The 21,392-nt window shown below is 42.4% G+C and overlaps 1 protein-coding gene across 1 annotated transcript in view; it reads left to right on the forward strand.

Moving 5' to 3' along the window:
* The first annotated feature begins 2,024 nt into the window (after positions 1 to 2,024).
* The window catches only part of rab11fip1a (RAB11 family interacting protein 1 (class I) a), a 28,325-nt gene continuing 8,957 nt past the window's right edge, over positions 2,025 to 21,392 (forward strand). Inside the window, exons 1-3 of the mRNA XM_080738376.1 lie at positions 2,025 to 2,535; positions 18,332 to 18,768; positions 18,878 to 19,856. Coding sequence (XP_080594502.1) covers positions 2,186 to 2,535; positions 18,332 to 18,768; positions 18,878 to 19,856 — 1,766 coding nt within the window. The 5' untranslated portion in view covers positions 2,025 to 2,185. The remainder of the gene's footprint in view (positions 2,536 to 18,331; positions 18,769 to 18,877; positions 19,857 to 21,392) is intronic.

The following is a 21,392-nucleotide window of genomic DNA, read 5'->3' on the forward strand; positions in this document are numbered from 1 at the left end:
ATAAATGACGCTCAATGCGAATGACCATCCATCGGAAGCCCCCCTCAATGGGCCCCCCTCTATCACGCTGTCGCTGTGCCTGTGACGCTGCAGTGCACACCGATCGGCTTGACTTTGTAATACGAGCTAGGCGCGCGGTTTAGTTGTTGGATGGACTATCAAAACAAGTTGTTATTAGTTAGAATACATCACAGAGCCTTTCAAACGAGAGGGCACTTGTGAGTAAAGTTGGCAAGATTGTTCAACCACTAATTAACAACAATGCACGCTCATTTTAAGATGGCAACAACAAACATGGACGTAACACTGGTCTGTCTGTCGCATCCTATGGTCGTATCCAGTCAGATGAAACACGGTGTTAATCATGTCATGTGGACAGCTGGACACGTTAAAACGTTACCTTGAATGGAATATATATCTGAGGAGCAATTATGTTGTCAACTTCCCCAAAAGGCTGTCCTGTCCTATTAAACCAGACGCTGGGACAGCATCCACTGCTTGTATCCACAATATAACTTGTGAGTATCCTAATTTATTACTTAACATGTCACGCCAATGCGCAAATGGTAATGTGGGTACAGTAATTAATGTACAGTATTTGTGCAAGTTGGCCCTACAATTGTGGATAGCCTATGCATTATGTTCAAACAGTTCAATCCAAAACATAATGCTTATGGTTGTGTTAGGCTGCTTTTATACGGACTTGGTTGTCATTAATGCATACAGATATCTATGAAAGGTCTTTTTATTAGATGTCTGGTAGATTTTAATCGTGCCATGTCACGCTGACCGGCAGTTTAAAATACTAGTGTGATCTCTGGTAATACAGTATATTTTTAGGGAAAAAAAATATATATACTGTGTATAAAAATAAAGTGCTGCAGCTGTTGGCCTGTTACTCCTTCAATAAAAAGATCTAATATAGACTTAATGAATTCATGTGTATTTCATTTTAAAAATGCCTTGAAATCTGCGTAAAACAACTGTGTAATTCAGCTCAAGTGGAGGGGATATGTCCCCCCCTCCTCGGGGCAAAAGTGGGGGGGATATCACCAAAAGTGGGGGGGATACCCCAAAATTTTTCGCGCGCGCTATGCGCGCGCACATACCTCCCAGATATGTCCCCTTCACTTTTAAAATGCCTCCTGCGCCCCTGTTATCCACCACTGGGTGCTGGTCTGGACAGGACAGGTAGGCCTACACTGTTCTCTCCATATAGGCTACAGATCAATCTGGAAAAAAAAGAAGGAGAAAAAAAGCATTGCAGATGCCATAGCACCCCAAATCATAACCACAAATTTCCCACTGGACTTCAAGCAACTCTGACTTCAGAAGGTTGACATTTATCTAATAAATCCTTGTTTTGAGTGGTCTCGTGTTTTGTAATATTTTGAAATATGGACTTTTGATATTCATGATAACTGTATGCCATAAAAAATATTTGTTTTAACAAAAGAAAGGTTTGGAATAATTCACTGAATGTGCAATGTATCTAGAATATATGAAAGTTTCAAGAAATATAGGCCTATGAAAGTTTCAAGAATATTTACTTTTGCAAAATATTTTAATTTTCGGAGATTGATCTGATCTGTTCTCTCCATCTGTGATTAATGTTGGAAATGGAATGTGGTTGGTTATAATAACGGTCCATGTCATGCAACGCCATATGCAACCGCTATCCAATCGTGCATGGACGTCAAGTAATTGACAGAAACGTTAGCCAATCAACGGGATGTATGTAGAGCATGGGGCGGGAACTATTGATATTGGGGAAGTGAATTGTTTTCCTCGTTTTACAGTGCTATTGGAAAACGAAGAAATAAACTGCGTTTTCTCTTCTGTGATGATATGTTTCGTCATAGCGTCGCTTTTTGCCGCGATTATGTATTGATTTCGCTACGCTGGTTAGTCAGTAACTTGTAGGTTACGCTCAGTTGTTGAGAGTTTATTTGTTTGTTGCAGGGATACGAGGGAGGAGGAGCATCCCTCTATCCGTCCTGGGTATTTGTAGTGGTAACAAAACACTGCGCTTCCTGGTCTGGAACAAGCTGCCTGGGTAACGTTACTACAATAGTACATACAACCAGCACAGACGTGTTGGAGGCTGAAGATACACTTCAAGAAGAAGGTCTAGGACCTTTCTACATTATTCATATTTGTCAAAGCTTAATTATAAGCTTTGACAATGTCTTTGTCCGACCAAAGCCAGCAATACTATCCGACCAGCGTACAGGTAACGGTGCACCAGGCTAGGAACCTGCGTGTTAAGGGGAAGAATGGAACCAACGATGCCTATGCCATATTCCAGGTGGCCAAAGACAAGTTCTCCACCTCGGTGGCCGAGAAGTCCGTGGCGCCGGTGTGGAAAGAAGAGGCGAATTTCGAACTTCCATTGTTGCACCAAAACAACGCGGAACGGTGTACGCTTTCCATCACTGTGATGCACCGTGCCCAGGTGGGGCTCGACAAGTTCCTGGGCCAAGCTGTGATCAACTTACTGGATCTCCACGACAACAAATCCCGTAAAAAGACAGAGTGAGTACTCTTCTATAACAGTGCTCTTCTATGAACCAGGGTCCATTTGGTTCCCTTTTTGGTAACATAACATATGGCATTTGTTAAGACTTGCCTTTGGTTTGACCACCTAAACCTAATCTTAACCCTAACCTCAGTAAATCTAACGCTGGTAAATGCTAACCTGGTGAGTAGCTAACCTGCCGACGCTAGTGAATGCTATTAAACCTGGTGAATGTTGGTTGCATCTCTCGGTTAACCTGGTCTAACCAACGGGAGGTCTAAACACTGCTCAGTCCCCCATTGGTACACTGACACTCACAACAGACCCACAACCATGCCCACAACAAGGGTCCATTTGGTTCCTAGCTATCATTTAGCTGGGCACCCCCTGGAACTCCCTCAAAGACCCCTGGGGGTCCCCATAACCCACTTTGAGAACCACTGTCTATTAGATGAATTGATTGAAGAATTTATTAGAAGTTTGCAATAGAAAAATCACACCCGTGTGAAGTGGAGCTGTGTGTGTGTGTGTGTGTGTGTGTGTGTGTGTGTGTGTGTGTGTGTGTGTGTGTGTGTGTGGATCATGTGTACCGATTTTTGTGACATTTGAAGAAAATATGTAGGAAAAGGAGCAAAAAGTGTGTTTTGGAGAAAATTCAAGATGGCGGAAAATCTATCATGGCGCAAATGGGCGTGGCCTATATGGGGAGATGCGTCATGGCCCAAGGAATCCAGGGAAAAAATATTTTTTATTTTCCGACCTACGGTTCAAGAGTTACAGGCCAAAACGTAAAGTGGGGTGTTATGGCGCCACCATGCGGCCAAATGACACAATTATTTTTTATTTAATCCTTGAAATCATTATGAACCTCCTCTCCAAGTCTTGAAACTCTAGCCCCTATGGTTTGCGAGAGACAAATAATTGAATGTGAGTTTTTGCGATTCCCATTATAAGTCAATGGGGAAAATTAATTCACTAATAAATTAATATCAATTAAACTATAGAACCTTTCTCTTAGAAAAGTAATAGCCCACGATTCCCGAGTAAGCCGGTCGATTTGACATATGGCGCGAGTGTGTGGTGGCAAAACTGTGGGACTAGTGGCGTGCCGAAGTTTAGGAAGTTCAGGCTACATACACACACACACACACAGACAGACCCACACAGCCACGTATAGGGAGCCTGTGCTTCACACAGCTCCAAAAAAGTACAGTTTCATGACAGTACAAATCACTGGTACAAAAATTGGAATGTAGTCTAGTAGGCTTTGTCTTTAAGCACAACCCCTTACCCCTGATGTAAAAGTTGGTAGCCCCACACACCAAAATGGTTTTAATTCTCTTGGTTGTAGATTCAAGGACTAACACATAAAAGTAACGTGTGTTTTGTAAATGTGTTTGTGGCTGTACATGTTTTGTTGACGTTGATTTGATCACTGTTAAAATATTATTGATTGTCCCTTTTTAACATTTATTACACAAATTACATGCATAAATTGCAAGGTCATTATTTAATGTTTGTGAGTGATAACTACACATGTCGATGGGGGAGGGGGACAACAGTAGTGGTCATGTCTCATTTCCACCATCTCTCATAGCGCCTACATATTTGAAGGAACAAAGAATGTGAGCCCTTAGGCTCAAGCTGTTCTCTCCCTTTGACCTCCATGGTTGAGACTAGATAGAACATTGAGTTGTGTGAAACATAATCCAGCAATGGTTGCCAAACTATCCCTATTGTTGTTATGTCGTGAAGGCTGGACTTGTACCCAGGGTGGAAAATTAACACCACTCACCAGAAATCAGTGGCACCTCTGTGTCAAATAACCAACTGTCATTTGGTGTTTTTAGATGGGCTAGCTTGACTATATTTTGATTGGTTGGAACGGGGGGAAAATATTTGAGGATAAACAATCCTCTGTGGCCAGTAGATAGTTTGTTTATTTCTTGCCTTGATTGATACAGTAACTTTTAAAATGTGTTTACTTTATAAAGTTGTTTTTCTACTCATTTAATTTGTCAACATATCAAAATGGAATAACTGTGGAAAATCTAGGCTGATCTCTTTGTAGTTTATTTAACCTTTTAGCTCTTGTTTCTTGCTGTAGGATATTACATCGCACATGAAGTACTAGAATGTCTAGTAGTACTTTATGATTAATTCCCCTTTGCCTCAGTACTGTACAGTTATCTACTGGCACAGCATGCCATTTTGTTCTCCCTGGTTTTATGGCAGGCCTTTTGATTTTAAGACATGTCGGTTCTTGGGCAATCTGGCTAGCCATCGTCAGGGAAAAGTTCTGTCGCTCTTTTCCCTTTGCAGCAATGCAGAAGTCTGTAATCGAGTAATCTCTCGAGACAGCCTCAGAGTCGCTACGCTTCACAGAAAAGGGACAAGTGGGCGGTTCGTGACGATGGCTAGCCAGAATGGTAATCGAGAGACTAGTTCTTGGGAAGTTCTGACTTCTGATTTGGAAACTCAAAAAGGAAAAAAAGCGGTTCACAGAGCTTGTAACATTTAATTTGACAATAGGTGTGTGGAAAGGGGACATGTAATAACTTGAGGCTTAAGATTGCAGCAGATTAACAATTTCCAATATGAGTTAAGTCCTACCACTTCCATGTTATTACAAATCACTACCTATATTTTAGAATGTATTCGTAAGATGCTTTTGAGATTTGGTTTCAGAGCAAAGTATGACTAAGAAAAGTAATTATTAGAATTTAGTCTCATCCATGTTAACCGATATCCTTCAAATCAAGACTAGGTGTTGAAGTCAAAACAACACTAAACATTTAACAAAATGCACATTTGCCATATTTTTGCCAAATCTTAAACATATGAATTCCTTTATATATGAATATTTTATCACAAGCTACAAAATAAACACTGCCTAAATCTTATGGGCCTGGGCCACAAGTCCCTCCCTTCCTCTTCCCTTATCTATCATAGGTCCCTTATCTCTCTTGATAGGGAAAAACAGAAACCATGGACCTGGTGGAAAAACAATCGGATCACTTCCCTCTATGCTCTATGTTTGCTATAGTTGACCACTCAAACCATTACCATTCCATTCCAAGTACTGGAATTCCACTTAATAAGGCAGTGTGAATCCATCTTTACCCTTGCCAGGTCAGATGGGTGATATAAGCCTGTCAGGAGATCTTTTTCCCACAGAGCTGACATGCATGACAGCCCATTTTTTTCTCTAGTTGGTATTTACAGTAAGCTCACACACACCCAAGTTTGTTTCATGACTCAGGTCAGGCTGAACATCCACTGTTATGATGAGGTAGTGTAGCATCATGGACATCCACTTCAATGACGTACTAGCATGGGTGTGCTATATGGGTGTGCACTTATGTAATGTGGAGTGTTTTCTGACATTTGAAAAAATTAAGCTGTCTTTAACTCTCCCCACGCTTTGAACGTTAACGTTCGCCCCATTTTTTACAGAACCTCGATGCCAATACGGCGCTCGTTCGGTTCGTTCGTCTGATGACTGTAAGCTGATGAGGGGTCGCGCGGCCGTGTACTATAAACACATTTTCCGCGGTGATGGTGTAAACAATCCATTATGCGTTAGATCAACGGAGAACAATTCACTTCCTTGTTGATTTCCTCTGGCTGTAAGGCTCTGTGGCCAGTGACTGGTCTTCTTCTTCTTCAACACATAACAGGCAAATTCACATTCATTCTCGCATGACGCCGCCCTCTGCTGCCTGGCAGACCAAAGTGCACTATTGCACAATAAAAAATAAAAATAAATAAATGTCTGTCTATCTGCTATAACGTCGCAAAGGTAAGCCGCTTTTTGATGGCACCAGACCCAATAAATAAATAAATAATCTGGCAGTAGGAGAGTTAATGTGGGCAGTTGAGCTAGTTTTAAACCCTTCTCACAATGGCTGCCTATGTTTGACATAGTTAATTAACCAAAATTATACAACAGGTAGTTCTGATGAAGCGATCTGATTAGTTGAAATGGCTTTCTACCCGTGCGAATAATGAGCATTACCACATGGGTCTCATCAAACGTTCCCTCTCCCAACACTATGCTAGCATCTAGGCTAGCAGTTTTCATGTGAAGTTCAGGGACATAGTAGCTAAATGTGGCATTTCTTTTTCAATATTACACGAGAGGGTGTGTTTTAATGTGATTATTGGCACTTCTGCGCTGCCTCTGGAACTCGCCTTCGGCTCGTTTCTGCCGCAAACGCAGGCGTGCCAATAATCACGATAACCCACACCCTCTCGTGTAATATTGCTTAAAACCGAAACTTAAGAGCTGTTAATCGAATAATCAAGATTCTTTTTTTGACTACTTTACAACATCCCATCGTGCATTGCGCAGAAGGCGAGCGGCATTTCCGGCGTCGCAGCCAAGTGTGATCTACAAGCTCACAACGGTTGCATCTGCAACGCGACGTGAGCTTGTATGTCTGCTGTTAACCGGAAGTGTCCCGCAGATAATGCTACAGTAAAGTCTTGTGGAAACGGGTGGATAGTTTTAGATTTCTCATGTTAACAAAAATTCGAATCCATTTTTTCATAATCAACTAAATCGATTGATCTGATTAACAACTTATGTATTACGCTTTGTCACTTTGCAAAAATGGTGAAAATAGCCCAATAGCTCATCTACTCGCAACACGTCACGACCCAATGCGTTGTGAGCTTGTGTTCGTCCATTTTCTTTTTTCTTTTTTTTATCACTTACATTTTATTTAAGTACACACACACACACACAGTAGTGATCGCCCATTTTCACTTCTTTAAAAACATATATTGTTCATTATCAATATGGATGAAAAAGTTTGAAATAATCATATTGATTTGAATAATATTGCCCAGCCTTAGTTTGACACCACAGTAGCATTTTATTTTTCATTTTACACCATGTAACCTATAGTAAAATATCAGTGGCCTTCAATAACAAATAGGCCTATTGAAAATTCCTTCTAAACACAAACGCCATATACTTAAAGGAGTCATCCAGACCAAAACACATATAGGGTTAAATCTGTCTTTTATCATACCCCTTTATACCTGCTTTAGTCGATTTTTTTCATAGCTGCCCCTTTTGCTAGATTTCGGCTGCCCCTGTTGCTAGATTTTGCGGGCCCTCTCATAACTAACAGAGTGTATAGCCTTTATACTAGTGCGGTTATTTCTTCAGCTTCAAAGTTAGTATTTGCCAGACCCATGAAATGGGTAGGCCTACATAAGCAAATGTCGGTCTGTCCGGGTTTTCTCCATAGATGGTCATGATGATGACATGATGATGACATGAGGGAGGGATAGACCGACAGACAAAGCCTTCATGTCATCACAATGACATGAGGGAGGGACAGACCGACAGACAAAGCCTTTTGCTTTGTCTGTCGGTCTGTCCCTCTTTTCTCCATATTTGGTCACAATGATGTCACAAATGATGATGACATGAGGGAGGGACAGACAGCCTATAAAGGGACAGACAGCCTATAAATGTACCATTAAATTTATAGGCCCAGAGGGTTGGCAGTAGGGATGTCAGAAATGGACTTTTACCAAAATCGATTATTCTACAGTACTATTCGATTTTTAATCGAAAATCGACCCCCCCCCCTCCCCTCAAAAAAAAAAAAAAAAAAAAAAAAAAGAAATAATTTTTTTTCTCAATTTTATTTTTATTTCTCTTTTTACTGGAATGCAATGCACCTTCATGCTTTTTCAAGTTACATGTATAACTTTCAGGTAATGATAAACATTAAGCAACATTTCAGGAAAAAAAACAATAGCCATAAGCCATCATGTAGCCTGCATTAGTTAAAGACTTGGAGGCAATGGCAGAACAATAGGCCAGAACACTTTTTTATATTTTTCATTTACAGTAGCCAATTATTTTTAACCCCATTTTATCCCCAATTCAGTTATTCTAGTTATTTATCGAACAATTTCCCTTTTCTCTTTTTTTATTTAGAGTAGCCAATTATTTGTAACCCCATTTTATCCCTATGTAGTTGTTACATATGTCTAGAATAAAATAAAATACAGTAGGCCTAGCCTAGTTATTTAATAATCACAAACAAAATGAAATACAGTAGGCCTAGTCTAATCAGACAAAAATAACAAATTAAAGTGTCAGTTGCTTTGTTTAAGCATGCATCAAACAGTGAATCAAAACTGCAAAGCCATCAGTAACAACAAAACGTCTCTTGACTCTTACTCGTTTTTGTTCAAAAAGATGAGCTGGTCAACATGCTCAGGGAGTAGGCGTGTGCGCAGCCGATTAACAACAAGTCCTGCCGCCGAAAAAACCCTTTCCGAGGGGACAGATGTGGCTGGCACACACAAGTATGCCCTCGCAAGTTGTGCCAACCTCGCGTACCTGTTCTCATTAACTTCCCACCAGCGGAGTGGATCCAAATTGGGAGCAATGGAGTTTTCGTCGCAGTAACGGCTTAATTCCATTTCAGGCGTTAGTGGCTGCTCCTTGTGATAATCGTCGCCAAACAAGGTTAACATTGCAGACTCGTTCTTGTCATATCGTGGTCTCTTCGCGGCTTCACCACCACCAGACGCCCCTTCCTCCGCTGAGTCCTCCTCCTCCTCCTCGATGACCACTGGGTCGTCGTCTTCGGCTGCTGCTAGGGCTGAAAGCATCGCCGTGACTTTGGCCTTGACAGCATCCTTAAGCACACGGTTAGCGAACTTGAGGTGCTTATGCCGTGGGTCGAGAAATGATGCAATGAAGGGTACTTTCTCTGCACTCTCCACGTCGTCGGGTTTCATTCGCTTTTCCAGTGACTGAGCCACGGCTTGCTTGAACTCCGCAACCTTTTTTGACTCTCCAGGAGTAACAGGCAGGTGTGTGTGCAGCAGCGTTGATGTAGTGGGATAAACCATAGAACAGGAGACCCCAGACTCTCCACTCAGGGCAGTGGTTGCAAGTTGCAGGGCGCGCAACACGGACAGCAGCTCCTCCATCACGGTCCAAGAGTCGTCAGCAAGCTCCAGTGTCCTCGCGTCGGCCAGCTTTGTGACACTTCGGTCCGAAAGGACAGCAGTAACAGCCCAGCGCTGCTCCAGCAGACGCTCAAACATTTCAAAAATGGAGTTCCATCTCGTGCGACAGTATTGAATCAGACAGTGTTTCTCCAGCTTTTGATCAGCCTGAATCAGAATAAAAATAATTAAGAATTAGTTTTGTCACATCACAGGTTTACATAAGCACACACTTCTTTATTGTGTGTGTGTGTGTGTGTGTGTGTGTGTGTGTGTGTGTGTGTGTGTGTGTGCGCACGTGCACAAATTAAATAAAGACATTATATTGTTTATTATTTCCATTAAAAAAATAATTAAGGGGGGGGACAAACCTGTTTCTGACGAAGCGCCTGTGTGGCTGTAGTGCTGTGATTGAAGTGTGACACCAGTCGGCTGGCCCCGGCAACAATGTGCTGTACGTGTTTGAGCTTGAAACCATCATTAATGGCTAGTTGAAGTGTATGGGCATAGCATGGACTTGATTCCCATTCCAAGTACTGGTTGTTGGCAAGAACGATATTGCTGGCATTGTCATGGACACATGCAACCACTTTATCTTGAATCCCCCAGGACTCGGTGGCACTGAGAAGCCCATTGGCTAAATTCTCAGCAGTGTGCCTTTCAGGCATAGCCCTCGTCTGCAGCACTGCACACTTCAACACCCATGTATCATCAATGTAATGGAGGGTTATGGTGACGTAGCTTTCAGTTGTGAGTGCCGTCCATCCGTCGGTAGTTATCGCCACTTTTGGAACAATTAACAATCTTATGCGCAGATCATTTGACTCTCTCATGTACAGCTTCTCGATCCGAGCAGTGATTGTTGTTCGGCATGGGATCTTGTACTGTGGTTCCAAAGTTTCCATGAGTTTAATGAAGCCCTTTCCTTCCACGAAACTCACTGGGAGCATGTCCTTAACTATCATATTAGTTATCAAAGCAGTGATTTCTTGTGCACGCTTTCCATCACAAAGACGAGCTGTAGTTGCATAGTCGGTGATACGTGGCTGTGCTGCTTCTTTCTCTGCCTCGGCTACTGTCACGGTGGGGTGCTTCGCACTCAAATGATAATTCATGGCTGAAGTTGAGTTGCGGTAGGACAAAGTCTTTTCACACAGCTTGCATTTTACCTCTGTGTCGCTGATTTTGTCGAAGTAGTTCCACGAGGAACTCTTTCGTGAAACTTTCGGCATCTTGTTTTTAGCGTGTCTCTCACAGTTCTCTTCTCTCTTTGCCAAACAAACAATCGCACGTGTGCCTGTCTGCCTGTGGCAGGGGGGAGGGGTGGGGGTGTATATGCAGCAGTTGCAGTCAGTGCGCAGGCAGCACGCAGCAGGAGTGTGGCGCTGATGGCTCTAGTAACAGTTTACTTTACAGTTGTGGTGGTGCTAATAAATGAATGGCCATACTATTATTATTAATAACATTACTATTATTAGCCTATATTTTGTTTAAAAACGAAGCCATGAAAAAAAAAAATATATATATATATATATATATATATTTCTTTTTTTTTTTTTTGATTTTCGATTATGAAATATTAAAATCGAATAGTGGCGGCCCGAACGAATAATCGAAAATCGATTATTCGGTGACATCCCTAGTTGGCAGAACCGGGGTCTGGCACAACCAGGTTGACCTGGTCTTGTTTTTTATTGGATTGTGTTTACACAACGTCCTGAGACCAACCAAACCGCTGTTTTGACCTCACAGGCACCCTTACTTGTCAAACGGCTTCTGCTCTGCACCAGAGCAGGGAGAGGAGAGGCTAGAAAGGGAGGGGAGGGAGGGGTCGGTTTGACAAGTAAGGGTGCCTGTGAGGTCAAAACAGCGGTTTGGTTGGTCTCAGGACGTTGTGTAAACACAATCCAATAAAAAAATACTAACTTTGAAGCTGAAGAAATAACCGCACTAGTATAAAGGCTATACACTCTGTTAGTTATGAGAGGGCCTGCGAAATCTAGCAACAGGGGCAGCCGAAATCTAGCAACAGGGGCAGCTATGAAAAAAATGGACTAAAGCAGGTATAAAGGGGTATGATAAAAGACAGATTTAACCCTATATGTGTTTTGGTCTGGATGACTCCTTTAATTCTTGCTGTTACAGCGAGTACCTATGAGTTGCATTGAGTTATTTGAGTGTATCATACATTGGAATTGGGCTATTGTAAAGTAAGTTGTTTCTGATATCCCTCAGGATAAAGTTGAGTGAGCTAGGGATGGTGTTTTATCCCTGAGGCAGTGAATTCTCTGTGTTAGTCATCCAAGGGCAGCCTTTGAACAGGACTAGAACAACCTCACTCATGTTTTATTGTACTCTGGTATCTGTAATCTTATCTAGTGTTTACTCAGTAAGTTTGTTTGTTCAGGTTTTTACTACATTCCGTGGGTTCATTCCTTGCACTCTCCATTCCTTATAGCCATTCTCCTTCACTCACCTTGCTGTTGACGTAGCCTACTCTTCCTGGCAACTCTAGGCCGCAAATACAGGAAGAGTATTGGATCTTGCCTTTCCCCCCTGGAAGCAGGTGGTTTTGAATTACTACCCTTTTTCACTGTTGTTCTGATACAGGGTCTGACACTAAAGACTAGGCTTTCCTGCGACAAGGGAGGCCCTTTGTCCTACTAACACAATGCAGCTGGGAATATTCACAATGAAATTAGGTTATACGACCACACATATTTCAGTTTGTCATAGAATAGTTGTCATGAAGTGTGATTCATGAACTGCTCGGTCATGAGTTATTTCAGTTTAAAGAATGATTCCTGTTTCCCCCCCATACTATATTTAGGCAGGTGTTTTTTTGTTTTGTTTTTAGAGAACCAGCTGTATCTAATGGATGCCTAGCACAGAAGCACACTTTTTAATATTCCATGGGTATTTTTCAGACCTCCCACCACATATATTTTCATACAGCTGTGTTGTATATAAAACGTTTTTGTTTGTTTGTTTTGTTTTGTTTTAAGAAAGCCTTGCAACTTATAAGAGGCTTAGTAACTTTGAGGCTTCCTACACACAGTAAAGTCACCTCACCTGCCCTCTCCTTGTCCTAGGGGAATGAGGGGGCGAGAGTGGAATCCAATTAATTTCCTATGGAAGTCACATGGTTTCATGCCTCTTCCAAACCTCTTGGGTTAAAGCGACGACGCCCTACCCCAAGAGGCTTGGAAGAGGCATGAAACCATGTTACTTCCATAGGGAATTAATTGGATTCCACTCTCCCCCCTCATTCCCCTAGGACAAGGAAAGGGTATATCACTCTTTAGTGTGAATGCAGCCTGAGAATCCCCTAGGGGTCCTGTTCCACGCCCCTGTTGAAGACTCATGCACTTACTCTCTCATAAATTGAAATGTGTGTGTGGTCAAAGGAAACGTATTGGTAGTATATAAACTGTAAATGATTTATGAAGAGTCACCGTGATGTCACTCATTTGTTTGTGGAATCAGTGGATTTCTGTTTTGAAGCCTCGGTCTTGGCAAATTGACTGTAACTGTAGAAGACCATACTTTTTGACCATTAGCAGCCATCGTACATTGTAATGAGATTGCATTGTTACTGTGGAACTTTACAGGGAAGACGCTTTGCTAGTATGCCTCCATCCTGATCGCTGCAGTAGCTTATGGTTGCGAGTTGTCAATCACAACATAGCCATGCATTAGCATAACTTAGTTTATCATCAGTGGTTATACAACTTAACTAAAATTAATATGGCTCCCCAACACAAGATTTGTCTTCTTAACTCTTTGAGTGCCAATCCCGAACTAGTTCGGCTTTATTAGCGTATCGTAGAGTGCCGATCCCGAACAAGTTCGGCTTTAAAAAAAAAAAAAAAAAAAAAGATTTTTTTTTTTTTTTTTGAAAAAATTTTTTTTGAATTTTTTTTTTTTTTTGGACCCCATCAAATCTGGTGAACATGATTTCAATCGCGATTTTGCATGTTCCACCCCCATACAACCCCATCTAACATACAGGGCAGCCATTTTTGTTTACATTACATGTAAAACATAATGGCGATTATCTCAAGAATGCCTGAACGGATTTCCAATCGGATTTCTTTGTTTGAAAGCTGTGAACAAACTGCACAAATCCACTCCATGCAATCCTGGATTGCATTGGATTTTTTAGAGCTCATTCTTCTCTGTTTTTTTCCCATGCATGAGGTGTGCAAGGTTTAATCATGGCTAAGTTGACGAAAATAAGGCTTCTAAAATGCTTGGTAGCCAATAGCTAACTTCAAGCTAACTTCATCCTCTTCCTGTACATGCACAAAGGAAAGTGTTCAGGCAAGTCATGGCTCCAGGGCTTGGGCATGCATTACCAGCATATCTCTATTATTCTCTGGTCACTGGGCGCCCTCTAGTGGTGATAGGCTGGCACTCAATGAGTTAAAAGGTTTTACAAATATACCAAATGTTACTCCCCCCCCCCCCCCCCCCCCCCAAGATATTTTGTAAATCACAGATCTACAAGCTCACATTGCATCACGATGCGACACATTGTGAGATTGTAGATTGACCATTTTGAAATGGCTGTATATATAGGGTTAAAGTGGTCAAACTGATTTTGATGCTATCCAAATGTAGCTGGTAAACCCCTGGAACTCCCTCAAGAACCTCTAGGTGTCGTCAGAACCTGATTGATCATTTTAATAATATTTTAAATCAATTAGTTTAACTGTTGCACTGCTAGATTGATCAATAGCCCACCCTGAAGAAATCTATTCTATTTCTATTGGGTCAAACAGGTCAAAGGAAGGGCACAGCCACAATCAATAGTAGCCTATATATCCCTTAGGGATATTTTGCGCTAATCGGTCTAAAAGCACCAAATGTAGGCCCAGATGTAGCCCAGGGCAAGCTCCAATGATTTAGCTAGGGTACCTGAGCCGGCATCCTTTGGGGTCGCCATATTGGCCAAAAGCAATATGGCTGTCAAATCCAGAGCTCTGTGATGCTTGTCTCAAATAATAACTACAATATTGATGTCGACTGTACAGACAAATGCCTTTATGGCCAAAGGCCATTGGCCCCAGCTAGGGATGGAAATCGGAATCGGCCAATATCAAAAATCGGCAGGTATGATGTCAAACCGGCCGAATCGGTGACCGGCAGGTCACTGACATAAATACTGGTTTTATGCCAATTGTGTCTATGGCACTGCACAGCATGATGCTCTGGTGCTCTGGTCCTCCCCCCCCCCCCCCCCCCCCCCCCACACACACACACACACACAAAATAATAATAATAAAAACAAAAATCATAGACCTAGGTTGCTTGTTTCTCTCTCACAAACAAAACCTGGCAACACTGGACAGCAGACAAGTTGGAGATGTACTTATCTTAGCACAGAACGCTAACAGACTGCAGTGGACACAGTGACACACATGCTGCTCATGATTAAATGCATTATGTAGCGCAATAGTATGGATGTGTGTGGCTGGCTACCAACAGGGATGGAAACATCAGAAAGGCACTGTTGATAGCACGGACATATTAGACGCTTCGCACGGAAAATAGACGATATTCACGGACATTTTTAGCGCTCGAGCGCTCCTTCAGCAGCCTTTGCTATAGATTTTGGCACTTTTACGGGAATAGTTCTGTCTTCTTTCACTTTCTCCCCACCGTAAAGCGTGTGCATTAATCTGGCCATGCTTTAGCATAATGTGAATTTGCACGCCTTGTAGAGTAGCTGTTTTCGACTGCTAGCTCAAGTAGCCACTGTTTTTACAGTCTATGAGCCACTGGCTGCACGTTCGGTGTGTGTGTGTGTGTGTGTGTGTGTGTGTGTGTGTGTGTGTGTGTGTGTGTGTGTGTGTGTGTGTGTGTGTGTGTGTGTGTGTGTGTGTGTGTGTGTGTGTGTGTGTGTGTGTGTGTGTGTGTGTGTGTGTGTGTGTGTGTGTGTGTGTGTGGAGGGACTTGGGAGGGGGGGAGCGAGAGTGAGATAGAGAGAGAGACGGAACACTAGCCCTGTTCAAGTAGGCACAGATCTCATTATTATAACTCAAAATGTGCACTTGCCCTGTCGGGCAACCCCGTAGCAAACTTCACCTGCCCGACCTCTTTTTTTACTTGCCCCGGGCAGTCGGGCAACCGTTAGTGTCAATCCCTGAATGTCGTCTCCAAAAAGAAGGGGGGAAAAAAAGCATGCGTCACCTGCTTTCCTCCTGCCTAGTCCAGACGGTCATATTAGACTAGATATTGTCTGTGATTTTGGATATTGTACTATTGTGATTGTTTTGGCATTAGTGTTCTTCTAGCTTATTGGTACTCAAATTGAAGTATGTCTTGTAGGCCTACTTGGCCTGAAAAAAGGGGTATTGGAGCAACCCTATTTTCTAGTTCTTAGCTAAAGAAATCGGTATCGGAAAAAATCGGTTTTGGCAGGTCAGGCCTTCATAAAACCGGTGGATTGGTATCGGCCAAGAATTTTGCAATCGGTCCATCTCTAGCCCCAGCAGGTGCAGAACGATTCTTGTGTCTTTTTCAGGATGGTTTCAAGGCTGAAGTGTAGATAAGTCAAATTCAGGTTAGTTGGAGACATGGAGAGCACATCATCTTTCTCGGTAGAAAGAAGTGTGTGTGTCAGTAATTGCTGGTCTGATTCTTAAAAAAATATATATATATATTGATCAAATTCTAAACACTTTTGATCTGTTTGAGAGCTTTTAAATTTGTTAGTTCTAGTTGTATCAAAAGGATTGTTCTCAAGGCTACTATTTGCTTGAATAACAATATATATAAGCAAAACTCAATCATAATCATCTGGTTCAAAGGTTACAACCAAAAACATTATAGGTGGATTATATTGCTAAGTTATTAAGTTATTAGTTATTAGAGCATGCCCTGGGCTACATAATGTACATATGGGCAAAATGTTGTGCTTTTATACTGATTAGCACGGAATGACCATTTTAACTCCCTAAGGGCCTGGACTACAAGGGCATGGTGAAAATGACCTAATCAATCATACAGTATATCAGTGTAAATGGCATATCTTATCTTGACAGTTGCATAGTGGTGATGCAGGTATACACTCAAGTTCAATGTTAAAGGTGTTTCTTTTTATTTTATTATTATAATTTTTTTAATGATAATTACAGTTAGTGAAATATTAAAACATAGCCCAAATATTTTCTAAAAACATCTTCAATATTACAGAATTGAGCCTATCATGTTAATCATTATGCTTCAAAGGGAAGTGCTTTCACCACTTTCCTATACTGATAGAACCGGTTCAGCAGGATCCTACTATTTCTCTGCAAACACAGCAGAGGCTTACCACAGTGTCAACCAGCTGTTCAATCTTAACTCCTTTATTTTCCTTTAGAATACATTTTGCATCCAAAACGTTCTCTAGATAAGATAGCAAAGTTTGAAAAGGGACGGACAAGTTGTTGATTTGTGGTTGTGAAGGCCTACAGCCTAATCTGTACGTGCTGTCTCAGTTAACCTAAAGCCAGTAGTTGCTGTTTGACTTGGCAAGCTTCTCTTTGGGTGGGAGATGAAGAATGTTTGAATTAGGCTCAGCCCGGCTTTCATTACATCTCTTAAACGGCCTCCCTGCATGTCTACATGGCTTCGTGGAATGTTGGTTTACTCCCATGCATGTTTCCTGGCTGTTTTCCCCTGCAGATTCCGTCTGGATTTTTGTCTCATGATGACACTAAAATGAATGCTGTCAGCAATGAACTCCACATGAACCACACACAACAGTGTCTGATCAGTGCCAGGCAAAAAAAAACACTAGCAGGCAGCATAACGTGTCTTCATCCACCGTCAAAATTTAGCCAGAGGTACCTACCAGATTATGTCTTACAAACTGTTCTTTCTTTGTGCCCTCTGTTCGAGTACAGAGTGGTCCTCCCATGACTTCATCAAAGAGGAATCCACACAAAGACCTTTACTTTCAGCCTATCAGGTTGAAGGCTGCTGAATCATGTTTGGGGAACAAAAGTGCTCACAAAACGGAAGGATTGTCAAACGGGACACACCTACAGACACAGTACCACAACAACAACAACTAATAATAGCAAGGCTTTAATCACATAAGCTGTGTGTGTGTATGTGTGCGTGCACATTACGTGTTAATGGCTTTAATGGCTTGTTTTGTTGTACTTATGACAAGGGCTCTAAAGTACACTACACTACAGTATGCTCCTACTTTTCTCTTGCACAGTGCTGATTGTGCTTGACAGGGAGGATAAGAGGGTGGAGCATTTAACAAAGCTCCAATTGTGACCCCTTTTTGAGGTTGATGCTCCCAGCGGGCACTAGAATAACCTGCACACTAAAATTCTATGAGAGTGTAACACGCAGCCTGAGTCGGAGTTAAAGCACCCAGAATGCTGCGTTTTTGTACACTTATGATAGCTATGTGTGTATGAAAATAGTTGTATTACATTGTATGTAGGGATGCTGGAATTCTTTCATCATTCAATCATTTACAAAATTGTCATCTTTTTGGGCGGAGGGGGTGTGCCTCCACCACACACACACACACACACACACACACACACACACACACACACACACACACACACACACACACACACACACACACACACACACACACACACACACACACAGGTGTGCTATTATGGATTTCAGTACCTGAAATGTATGTGTGCCCTAGAGTATTCCTATGTTTCATTGTCGATATAATATGTAGATATATTCTTTGCTTATTAATAAATAAATAAATACTCATTTGTACTGATTTGAGTTTTTATAATCCTACGCTTATCTTCAACATCGTGTTCTCTCTTTGTCTTTGTCATTTTATAGCTGGTACACGCTGGTGGACAAGACAGGCAAGGAGGACAAGGCCCGAGGCGAGGTACTACTAGACATCCAGTTCATGAGGAACAACATGTCAGCTAGCATGTTTGACCTTTCCATGCAGGACAAGCCTCGCTCTCGCATCTCCAAGCTGAAAGACAAAGTCCGAGGGAAGAAAAAGGATGGCTTCTCCGACTCTGCCTCTGCCATCGTTCCCTCTGTCAGCCAGGTGCTCACAGACAGCGAGGGAGAACCGGACGCCCAGTCACTCGATCAGTCTCCAGGGGTCAAGAAGAAATCTAAACTCAAATCCCTCTTTGCTCCCAAATCAAACCTACAACGCAACATCTCACAGTCCATGTCGACTCTGGGAACTCTCCCTGAGAAGAACTCTTCTCTGAGTGGAAGCCGTTCCTCAGGCCTCAACACGGAGTCTCCAGAAGGTAACTATCCCGTGGTTGCTTGCCTGCTTTGCTTGAACTATGCATGGTTACGCAATGGTGTTTGATGTGTAAACAATGACATCATATTTCTCTTTTCTCTTCCCCACAGTTAAAAAGAAATTCAAATTCCTAGGCCACAAGCGTGGAGGCAGCACAGACAGCAAAGTGTCCTCGGGCCCGTTCTCTTTACTGGGTCGTTCCAAACACAGCTCCAATGACAACAGTCTGTGCATCAATGGCAGCCACGTGTATGCGGAGGAAGCCGAGCCCAAGAGTGGGTCCACCCTTAGCCTGAACAGCTCAGGCCAGGGCTCTGTGGAGGACGTACGCAGGCGCAGGCACGGCTCAGACGTCTCTGCAGACTCCCTCAAGGCCCTCTCCATCCCCGCCTACCAGCCAGACGAGGCTGCTGCAGGCAGAGCTGCGCTGGAGCAACAGCGCCATCAGGAGGAGGAGGAGGAGAAGGAGAGAAGGAGGCAGGCAGAAGAGAGACGCAGGGCAGAGGCCAAGAGGCTGGAGGAGGACGAGAGATCCAGGGCAGAGGCCATGATGGCTCTGCAGCAGGAAGAGGAGTGCAAGTACCAGGAGGAACAGGAGAGACGTAGACGCTTCCTGGAGGATGAGGCGAGGAGGAAGAAGTTGAAGGAAGAAGAGGAAGAGCGGAGAAAACGGCAAGAAGAAGAAGAACGCAAGAGGTTGGAGGCAGCAGAGAGCCAGAGGCTTGAAGAGGAGTGGAGGACGCAGCAGGAGGAGGAGGCGCACAGAGCAGAGGAGAAGAAGCGTCAGGAAGAAGCCTCCATGAGCGACAGGCTCTCGTCTCTGTTTGGTATGATCAGAAAGAAGGAGGAGGTGCAGCAAGAGGAGGCACCTAAACCTGCGCCCCGAGTTCTTACCCGGGATTTGGACGTTCAGACCTCACAGCACCCCACTAACCCCTTTGAGGAGATCCCCCTCACCCCAGACCCTCTGAGTCAGAACCCCTTTGATGGACCACCATCGGATCAGCCGAAACCTGTCCGCAACCCACAAACCCCTTCTGCCATGGTTTACCTCAACCGTGCAACGAAAGTGTCTGCAGTCAAGCCCAGGTATGGTTCTCTATTCCTTCTTTATTTTTAATTCATTATAAATTAAAACTAATTATGAAAGCTTCCTTTAATACACAGATCATAATTGCTTATTTACCATTTGTGTCCAAAGTCCAAAGTTTGACTGTGGGGGCGTTGTTTTCTACTTGAAGTGCTACAAAACCACTTAAACCTTAGTTGACCGGTGTCCCCCAGGGGTCTATACTAGCCTCCTCCTTTTTTCCCATGACACGAAATATCTTTGCTGTAAATGGCCGATCTACAAACTCAGGCTCACGCTGCTGTGAGCTTGTCGATCATTCATAAAAGTTGCTATGGTTAAGCCTTATTTTGAGTTTTTTCATTTTCAAAGACATTTCAGAAATAGCTGATCTACAAGCTCATGACAGACAGTGTGAACCTGTAGATCAGCAGTTTTCAAGTATTCCTTTTTTATGTTTTGAAAAATGTAAGTTATGGCATGACAAGAATAGGTTTGCCAGAGTTGAAGTGGTTCAAGCTTTTTGTAATCTTGTGACGCCAAACTACTGATTTACATTTACAATAATATGTTCAGTTCGTGAATATATTGAAATATACTATACACTGCAGCCTAATGGCTCTTTTCAACTACAAGGACTAAAGATAGCCGTGCCTTGCTCATGCAACATATCACAGAACCTATTACTTGCTCATGAAGTGTTACTACTAACCATGGGTTAAGGGAACCCAGAACTCAACATGAATGAATACTACAAATAATTATTATAATTTTATGTTTTCAAAATCAGGGAAAATCAACTACAGGTATATAGTTATTGTTTTTATGACGTAACTCCCCCTTCAGGTTATGATGTAAATGTAAACAAAAAGAAACATCACACAACTTCACAGGTCTTACAGGTTATGGAATGTTCTGGGTTAACCCTTCATAGTCAAAAAGAGTCATAACCTAATTAACCCTCTAATGACCCTGCATGTAGTCCTTTCCTTATGATAGGATATTGTTTGTTAATAAGACCTACAGTGTATCTTACTGACCGACCAATAGAAATTAAAACATAATAAAGACGTGATTCAATTCCACAGGGTTCTACATTTTCAGTTAATCTACTTGTCTTCTCCCATGTAATTTCGGGGTATCTGTGATCACTGATCAGCCTGTCTCAGTTACTATATGGTTGGAGTAAGGCTCATAATGCTGAATTTCTGCTTGTTGTTGAATCAAATCTCTTGAGGTGATACTAGCACATTCAGTAACGTCCTGTCCTCTCTTTGTTCACCTTGACTTAACTCTGCGATGATCTTGGTTTACTAGAATCTTAAATTCCATCAAGTGGTTGTCCGACCTGCTTGGCCTGTTGATTGGTTTCTGTTGTGGCGTGGGGGTGTGTCTCACTCTGTCATCTGTTTGCATGATGGTATGGTGTGGAACAGGTTGTAGAATGACATAAAGCTCACAAAGAGTGACAAACCAGCAATGTGACTGTTTGGGCTGCTTGGAAGTATTGTTTTTGGTCCATTTTTTATTTTGCTTATAATGGTGAGTGTCTCGCG

The sequence above is a fragment of the Nannobrachium achirus genome (genome assembly GCF_963921795.1).
Source record: "Nannobrachium achirus genome assembly, chromosome: 12".
NCBI lineage: Eukaryota > Metazoa > Chordata > Actinopteri > Myctophiformes > Myctophidae > Nannobrachium > Nannobrachium achirus.